The sequence below is a fragment of the Lactuca saligna genome, chromosome 6 (genome assembly GCF_052625555.1).
Source record: "Lactuca saligna cultivar CGN05327 chromosome 6, ASM5262555v1, whole genome shotgun sequence".
In the NCBI taxonomy this organism is placed as follows: domain Eukaryota; kingdom Viridiplantae; phylum Streptophyta; class Magnoliopsida; order Asterales; family Asteraceae; genus Lactuca; species Lactuca saligna.
The window spans coordinates 169,564,709-169,574,486 of NC_136422.1; the positions used below are offsets into that span (position 1 = coordinate 169,564,709).

Here is a 9,778-nt window from a genome sequence, read left to right on the forward strand (position 1 = left end):
CACAATCTATAGATATGGCCTCCCTAGACTGATTCATCACGTAAAGCTTCTATCTTGGTGCCCATAACACACCCCATGGCTCATAACTAGAGTTTTGACCTAAGGCATAAGGATTCCAATCCAAAACCTCCATTGATTCCCAAAAATCTTGGGTAAAGGGACACTCTGGACCTCCAAGGGTCCAGATCTATGGTTTAAACCACATAAGGGACCAAGGGGGCACTAGATCTTGCCACAAAAGGGTTCAACAAACCCTAAATCTAAATAAACATCAACAAGGAAGAAGATAACTCGAAATTATTACCACAATAGTGATGCTATGGACTCCAAACTCTCAGAAGTGGCTCCACTTGCTTTCCCTTAGCTAGTTCTCTCCTTTCTTGCAAAAATGACACCTCCAAGATCAATAATGGCCTTCTACTTTGCTCCAAATGCTCACACTCGATTAGGGTTTCACTCAAGGGACTGGTGAGCACAAATGACGGCCATAAGGCCCCTTAAATAGGTCTCAAACCCGAGAAATTAGGGTTTCATTACACAGCGCTGATTCGCCGAGTCCATATCCTGGACTCGCCGAGTCCAGGCGCGATCCCGCGACCAGATCCGCGACCCTACTCAGCGAGTCTGAGCTCCAACTCGCCGAGTCCCCTCTCAAAACACCAAAAACATAAATATACAAGATACCTGAAAAAATCCGGCTGTTACAACACGCAATGCGTATCAAGAAAGCCCCTGTCAAGAAAGGCCATGTCATAAATGAAGATGACACACATTTTTGCGTATCATAATTTTAAATGTTTAAAAAAATATTATTTATAGATTTACTTATTTTCAAATTAAATTTGTATTTAATGTTTCATAATAGAAAATAAAATATCATATACAAAAAATAGAATCCTTACAATTCTATCTCTTACAATATATAAATTTGCATCTAATCTACTATGTACATCAAATTCCAACTAAGTAAAGTTGCATCTTGCCTTTCATAATTTTTAAGGCTAATGCTCTAAACAGATGATTATATGGATAAGCAGTTGTACATTGGCCCATCTCACTCAATAATGACTTAGCCAAATTCAACACACTTTCCAAGAGCTTTCTCATGTACAACAAGGCCAGTTCCAGTTCCTTCCAACCCTACACAAAGTATCACATCCAATTAGGAAGTAAATATAAGCATATCTTACAGGGGTAAAATGGTAATTTTTTAATTGTATAACCAAACACAAATTACCAGGCAAATACATAAGAACAAGAGAATCTTTTAGAGGCTTGTTACAGGCAACAGGGCAAAACCATGCTGAGATCAAGTTTGGAGATGATATCATCAAATGAAGGCCTATTGTGCATGTCGTCATCCCAACGTCTTTGTACCAGAGATAGTAATCTTGGTGGTGCACCTGATTCAGTCCCTGCAAGACCAGGTCTTAACCCTTTAGACACAACAGCTGTTGTTAGTTGGTTGTCAGTGTAGTTCATTTCCAGCACAGTGTGAGCCTGGCATTAGGGGATATTATATTATATTATTATTTTATAACTTTTACATATAATACACCAATATATTAAAATGAAAATACATAGCTATTTCTTGTATTTAGCTCGATTAAAGCAAGAGAACATGAATGTTCTTGTGGAACCTAAGGTTCACAATGTTTTTGCAAGAATACCAAGATTTGGGTTTGTACAAACTTTTTGCAGTCAAAATACAAGTTATATAATGCAAGAAGTAGCATTTCTTTGTGGGAAAGTAGACAAATATGCTTTTTTTTTTCAATTATGAGATTATGACATGGAATAAGAGAAAGAAATATATAGATTTTCTTTTCAAAATTTTGGAGATAATACATGACCAAGCCGTCTATGCCATCAAAATCATGCTACTTTTATAACCATATACCAAAACTTTGTGATAATTTTCAAGCAGTAAGTCATTGTATCCATGCCTATGTGATGTTTCCATTTACTATTCTCTCATTCAAACAAAAAAATTAGAACTCACATTCTTGCTTTGATTATATAGCTCGTATATAAAAAAATATACGATTTACAACCAAGTACAAATACATACAACGTATTTAAAGCTTCATTTTTAGAAGAACGGACAAAAGAAGAAGACTTGTAAGAGGATTTTGGGAAGGGTTTGGGATTTTCACTGAGTGCCATCTTGATGTAATTTAGAAAAGAGCAGGCAAAAGAAGAGGATTTAAGGAAAGATTTGTTAGAATATGAAGACTTACCACAGTTCCAAACAGAGATTATTAATTAATTAAAAAAAAGGAAAAAAGATAAGTTGGGATGAAAATAATGAAGAGAAGATAAGAATGGAAAGAAATAATGAGCAACTTACAAGGTGTTGTTGTGTTCCTGTTACAAGGAAAGTCTCGTTGAAGACAATTTAATCCTGGGAAGTAACTGTAATTGGAACATAAAGAAAAACAAGGTTAAGAAGAAATAATAAGAAAAAGAAAAGGAATGTTGACCATAGCTCTTTTGACTTTTCATAGCTTATTTGACCCAATAAGCTTTTGAAAAAGCTCCAAAATAAAAGATTGAGTTGAGTTGGGTTGTGAATAAAGATATTTAAGAGTTTACACTACCCTTTACACTCCAGATAAAATTTAAAATAATGAAAAAAGTGGAAACGATAAAATAATTGTTATATATGTGACATGGCATCTTCCAACGTTGACTATGCCTAATAGAAATGAACCAATTTCTAGCAGTTTCCGGGAGTTTATTCTTGTTTACCTGTAATATCCATTGCATCAGATAGATTTGTGGATTGAAAAACTAAAACTTCTCATTTCAGACAACTACATAAAAGCACTCAGACATTATACACATAGACACACAGATCCCAAACATGAAAAAACTTGACTAATTGCATCATACCCAAAAGATTGATAGCCTGAGATTGATTGATAGAACAAATAGACAAGATCAAGAGAGGCACCTGATCATGAAGCGGGCAATATCGACTGAGTCGTTCTGATTAATTCATTTCTGAAAATAAAAAATTCCATGTACCCAGAAGCTGGGACAAAAAAAACTCACCAAAGCTGGGACATTTTCCTACGGAGTGGGTTTGTTTTTACTGAGTGGGTCATTTTTAGGATCCATGACTTCCTCTTTTCTTAATCTTTTTTAAACCTACAAAACTTATGAAAATGGAAGTTATGGGACAACTTAAGGTGCACCATGTGGAAGTTACACAAAGCATTCAATCTAAAAAGAAATATAAAAGAAGCACCTGAATAAAGGTTGCTGGACCACCACATATATCAAAGTACTTCTTTAGGCGCTCAATGTTCTGAGAAAACAAGAAAGATTATTTTACAATATAAATATTTGTAATATTAAAAAAAAAGTGTTAAGTACCTTAGCATTCTTGAAGATGTCATTAGATCCTTCGTTTCTCAACGATTGACCATTTTCATGATTACATTGCAAAAAAAGGAGAAGGGAAAATCATGAAAAGAAAAGACAAAAAATGGTTAAGAAAGTATGTTGAATATACCATTTATACCATTTTCGAAATAACAACACACTTCTGATTTGTTGATTTTTTTTTTTGTTTTAAATAAGAAAGTACGTTACTATTTCTTGATAACACAAGTTATAACAGCCATTTGCGAGGGGCTGCATAGGTTTCTATATCATTGAATAAAAGCACATTGCTATTTCCTTGCATACCCCTCCATTATAATGACTTGATGACAGTTATACCCTCTATACAAACAACAAGTATATACTAAAGGTACATTGATATTTCTTCTAAACACTGTTAAAATCAAAGTCAAACTACAACAAGTACATTGATATTTCTTCTAAACATTGTTAAAATCAAAGTCAAGTTACAAATTACCATACATACTAAAAGAAGTACATTTCAAAGGTTTAAACATATATACTACATCATTAATTTCACTAAAAACACAACAAAAATCATGATTATGAACCACTTCTGAAATCGTAATTTCCTACTCATTTGTGCTAATTCCTTACTTAAACTAATATATTCCTTATTTGTCATCCCTTTGTGCTCATTGCAATCTTTTTCCAAAATTGATATCCTTACTTCAATGGAATCTATTTGTATTTCTGTCTCATCTCTCTTATTCGTGTTTCTTAGTCCTTCATCGCCATTAACCCATTTCCAAAGAGAACAATTTGGTGTGTTTGGATCATTCATATGCAGAAAAAATAAATCAATTAATTAACCAACCAAAGAGGAAAACCGACATTAATTAAGGAAGTATGTGTATAAAAGGTATGATAACTTACCAGTCGGTTGGGACAAATCCTAAAATTTTTTTACAAAATTCTTCTTAGTGGTTGAAGTCCAAATTTGTGATGGGAAACCACAACTACAAGGGTATGAATCATCAACCATCTTATTTGTCTTTGAAACGTTAGAGCTTGAGGATGAAATTATGGATTTGGCAGAACAAGATCAAGCCATCACAGATGCTGAAGAAGGAGACGATGCAGGAGAAGAAACCCAGGAGTGCTCGTCCCTGATTATGAGCAAACGCTCTAATTTGTTTTAAAGAAATACACATAAATGCCATATCATTAATTTTAGGCCACCTCACCAATTTTTTTGATCCTACTCATCAAGTAACCCACAAGAACCGATTACCATTAGATAACATTTGAACAAACAGTATACTTTCTTGGTGTTTTTTATACAACACCCTTTCTTGGATGATATTTTTTGAACAACCAAAACTTCGATGATTTTTTTTGAACAATTATGAAACATTCTTACCCTTATATATCATTTTTCAGGTTGATATCTATCCCTCCTTCCCTCATTTCAATCCATCAACAATTGTCTGGTTGTTCCCTTTGTATAAAATTAGGAAACTGATATTTTCACTTAATAATTTAATCCATCCACATGACGTACAACATTTTTACAGACATGGTACAAGTTGATAAAATATATATTTCAAGTGGATGAATCAATTTATCAAGTGGCGCGTCAGCCACTTCCACTAAAAATTTATTATAATTTGGATATATATGATCATTTTGATACTTATTAATGACGAATATGATAAAGGAGACGACAATCGCTTTCTTATTTTAGGTGAGGTTACCTCGTCATCCACCAACCCACTCACGAACTCACTATCTTCACCAAGTCCTCCAAAAGAAACCAATTGAGGGTAGATCCAATCCATTTATCCAATACCCATAATCACATCCAAGTGAAAATGGTCATGGCAATCGCACTTCGAAGGCTCTGTTCTTCACACATCAAGCATCACTATCTGCGTCGTCCCTCCAATGGATCTTCCCTCGCTTGCATGGTCTGTTTCTCCACCCATTCTTGTAATTCATGGGGTTTTGGTTCTCTTTTCAATCTAATGTATTCATGTGTTTTGTCCAGTCTTCTTTGCCGAATCCAGCAGCTCATGATATCGAAGTATCACGTGTTAATGTTAGTACTCATCATTTACTCAATTGGATTCATTTTTGCGGTGTTACTAGATCTCGATTTTGTCATCTAGGGTTTGATATTCTTTTTGTGATATTATGAATTTCTATCGACAGTGGACGAAGCAATTGAATGCTCCACTTGAAGAAATTGATCCTGAAATTGCCGACATTATTGAGCTCGAAAAAGCTAGGCAATGGAAGGTAACTTTAAACTTCCGTTCCCCAATCTTTCCTAGTTACAGTTGAAACGATTTCCTATTAATTTGCCTCCTTTTGACTTTGAGCATCAAACTTTGTATTTAAGAAAGAAAGCTAATCTTTTTGTTTTTCAGTAATTCATCACCGATCTCTTATTGTATCTTCTGCTCAATCGATTGACAGTTAGTTATCATTAATCAAGATGAATGTTAAGATCGAAAATAATTAGCATAAATAATAGCTTTTACGAGTAATAGTTTGATATGAAAACCACGGTAATTGGCATGTATAGCATACGCATAACATCCGTGATTCCGTGTTAAACTTCACATTTAGAATTTCACAGCATTGACCTCAAAACTCAAGTGTATCTCGTTTTCCTTTTCTTCAATGGAAGAACTTGATCACTCTGTGTCTATATAGGGATTCGAACTCATACCTTCAGAGAATTTCACCTCATTGTCAGTAATGCAAGCTGTTGGATCAGTGATGACCAACAAATACAGTGAAGGTTATCCTGGTGCTAGATACTATGGAGGAAACGAGTATGAAAAGTTCACTTATAGTTCTTGATTTTTCCCTATAACTTAGTGGCATTTACACTCATTCTTGTGTTACACTTTATTTTTTAAAGGTACATTGATATGGCTGAGAGATTGTGTCAGAAGCGTGCATTAGAAGCTTTCAATTTGGATCCTTCAAAATGGGGAGGTAATACATTGAATACCAAGTGATTGACTTTTTTGACCATTTACATTTCAATAAAATTTGTCCAAAATTACTCAATCTCTCAAACTAAAAGTGTTTCTGGCATCTTTACAAAGCCTGTAGTTAGGTTTTAGGGGTTTAGGGATGAATCAGAATAAGATCATTAGATAATTTTACATTTTGTGCTTAAAATGCTTCCATCTTTTTTGCAGTTAATGTGCAATCATTATCTGGATCACCTGCTAACTTTCAAGTTTATACTGCACTTTTGAAACCTCATGAGAGAATCATGGCCCTAGATCTCCCTCATGGTGGACATCTTTCACATGGTTATCAGGTGAAATGAAAACTTCATAAATAAAATGAGCTAAATTTGGTCACATATTGAATGAGATATATTCAAAAAGCATCTCATTTTGATTTTTTTTATGTAGACCGATACAAAGAAGATTTCAGCTGTCTCAATATTTTTTGAGACAATGCCATACAGATTGGATGAAAGCACAGGTTATATTGATTATGATCAAGTAAGTTAATAAGAGTTAGAATGATATTTTGTATTCCTGTGAAGATTATTATTATTTATTTTTCCTCATGAAAAAAGTTTATTGTATGTTGTAGATGGAGAAAAGTGCTGTGCTTTTTAGGCCAAAATTAATCGTAGCTGGTGCAAGTGCCTATGCTCGAGTTTATGACTATGCCCGTATGCGAAAGGTAAATCTTTTCATGTAAAATGACTAATCTACCCTTAAAGATTTCATATTTCCGTTTAGGCCCTCACAAGACAAAACACAGAACATAACAAAATAAAATAATATTTCAAATCTCTCTTTTTTATTTTGACAGGTTTGTGACAAACAAAAGGCTATTTTATTAGCTGACATGGCACATATCAGTGGATTGGTTGCTGCTGGTGTCTTGCCATCGCCTTTTGAATATGCAGATATTGTGACAACCACAACACACAAGTCACTACGTGGGCCCCGTGGAGCCATGATCTTTTTCAGGAAGGGGCTAAAAGAGATAAATAAAAAAGGCCAAGAAGTAAGTTTTGGTTGATGGCAATAAATTAAATATCTTTACTATTATAGCAATGTTTATTGGATAGATTTTTCAGAGTATAATGTTTTACAAGAAACAAATTAAAAACACAATGCCTTAATAAGAAAAGTAATGAAAATAGGTTGTTATTTAGCTTTTACATATGTGTCGATGTGTAGGTGATGTATGACTTTGAAGATAAAATCAATCAAGCAGTGTTTCCAGGACTTCAAGGGGGCCCACACAATCATACAATTACTGGTTTAGCTGTTGCATTAAAACAGGTTTTTTTTTATTCATTAATAATTTAACATTACTTGTCTCTTCTATTAACCCAATTCAATTTACTCATGTACTATATTTGTTGTTTAATTTATATATAGGCTACAACTCCAGAGTACAAAGCATATCAAGAACAAGTTCTTGCCAATTGCAAGAAATTTTCACAGGTTTTACTAAATACATTAATTCATTTTTCTTTCATTCATCAACTTGCATCTAATTCATATTTTATAATAAGAAATTAAAATGTAATTGCAGAGTTTGATAGAGAAGGGATATGATCTTGTATCCGGTGGAACCGATAACCATTTGGTCTTGGTAAATTTAAGAAACAAGGTAATTTCACCTTAAAATTAAATTAAAAATTGCATTATTTCTACAAAAAAAAAAAAAGATTTTCATTCCAACAACACCTGACCTGACCCACACTGTCCTTGCCCCATAAAAACATCATGTGAGATGTAAATCAGGTACACAGTGTGGCCCATATGTGTCATTTTTCATGGGCAATTTAGTAATTTCTTTGTGGATACAGGGTATTGACGGGTCGAGAGTGGAAAAGGTTATGGAGTTGGTGCATATTGCCGCCAACAAAAACACTGTTCCCGGTGACGTGTCAGCCATGGTACCTGGCGGCATTCGTATGGGTAAATTTCACCATCTTCAAATCAGGCTTTTATAAACTCCGAGTCAAAAGTGGGCCCAAAGATAAAAAAAAAATATCGTTACATGTTTATAAATTTTGAATCTTTTATTGAATTAGAAGAAATATTTTTGTTCAGGAACTCCTGCGCTAACGTCTAGAGGATTTCTTGAGGATGATTTTGTTAAAGTTGCCGAATTATTTGATGCTTCTGTCAAATTAGCCTTGAAAATTAAAGCTGCTTCCACAGGTTTGACTTTTAGCCTAGTCCCCATTTATTACACAACACATCATAGACATGATAAAACATGATAGTTCTGTCAAACAAAACTTTTTGTCTCATACAAAAAGGTCTGTGCAAAAGACGTAACTGTAACTGTCTGTTATTTATTTATTTTTTACTTTATATTAAGCGAACATTTTTTTTTTTTTTTGAAAATATGAAATTAATACCAGGAACAAAGTTGAAGGACTTTGTTGCAACTATGAACGGGGATGAGAAATTTCAATCAGAAATTGTAAAGATTCGGGGGGAGGTCGAGGAGTATGCTAAACAATTCCCAACAATTGGTTTTGAGAAGGAAACAATGAAGTACAAAAATTAACAAAAAAAATCCAAACATAGTAAAAACCATCGGTTGGATTCTGGTTTTGGAGAATTTAAGGTTGTTTGTCAAACCTGTTTGTGGTTTAAAGTTGTGCACATGGAACCTCGGGAGATGCTAAGATTCGTTTTGGAGGTTTGGCCGTAATCGAGAGTTCATGTTTTTCTTGTTCGTCAGTTTGTGTAAAATGGATGGTGGTTCGGTTCTTTATTTTTATATGATAAGAAATAGATTTTGCTTGTTATGAGTTTATTACAAGATGTTATTATCGACAATCACACGTATAGTAATAAATGCACACTATAGAAAAATTGAAATTTATTAAGCTATTGTAGTTCTTGCTAGGATTATTATTATATTTTGTTATTTGTTAACTTTGTGTTGTTTATAATCTAGCAAATGTACAAGGTTTTTTTGGTGACATGGTATGCATATAGGAAAAATACATGGTTTTTGAATATACATTTTTATCCGATCAAATATCGTTGAGGGGAATTCACCTAGGTATAGGCGTATAGTGATAATGAAACTTGGATTTAGGGCGTTATTTTTCACCCTGTAGTTCTTCATGTCATGATCAAACTAAGCTTATACAAGTATACGATTTGCACCTTGTTATTTGTATTTAAGCATAGGTGGTGTCATTTTCGTAAATATTTCCATTTTTGTGAACATCTGTACATTTTCACCAAATGTTTTTTATATAAAAATATTGAGTTTAAGGATAGGGTAATATATGTTTTTTTTTTTTTTTTTGGGTGTAAATATAAATTTTGTTTATCAGTTATAACATTTTTATTGTCCATTTTTATCTCTTATAGAGCTTTATTTCCTAAAACCAAAATTGGTT

The 9,778-nt window shown here is 33.5% G+C and overlaps 1 protein-coding gene across 1 annotated transcript; it reads left to right on the forward strand.

Annotated features, from left to right (window-relative positions):
- Window positions 1-5,053: 5,053 nt before the first annotated feature.
- Window positions 5,054-9,253, forward strand: LOC145000053 (serine hydroxymethyltransferase 2, mitochondrial). The gene is made up of 15 exons (XM_078959199.1): window positions 5,054-5,321; window positions 5,402-5,452; window positions 5,566-5,652; window positions 6,073-6,194; window positions 6,284-6,360; window positions 6,570-6,694; window positions 6,792-6,884; window positions 6,979-7,071; window positions 7,204-7,401; window positions 7,578-7,682; window positions 7,782-7,847; window positions 7,939-8,016; window positions 8,216-8,327; window positions 8,463-8,573; window positions 8,780-9,253. Exons 1-15 carry the CDS (start codon window positions 5,226-5,228, stop codon window positions 8,926-8,928), a joined length of 1,563 nt encoding a protein of 520 aa, XP_078815325.1. The 5' UTR covers window positions 5,054-5,225; the 3' UTR covers window positions 8,929-9,253.
- Window positions 9,254-9,778: the final 525 nt, after the last annotated feature.

Bases quoted from the DNA above. Each gene is read 5' to 3' on its own strand.
- LOC145000053 (XM_078959199.1), top strand. From the start codon at position 5,226: ATGGTCATGGCAATCGCACTTCGAAGGCTCTGTTCTTCACACATCAAG. The intron at 6,361-6,569 runs GTAATACATTGA...TCTTTTTTGCAG, and splicing joins GGATCCTTCAAAATGGGGAG to TTAATGTGCAATCATTATCT. The intron at 7,402-7,577 runs GTAAGTTTTGGT...GTCGATGTGTAG, and splicing joins TAAATAAAAAAGGCCAAGAA to GTGATGTATGACTTTGAAGA.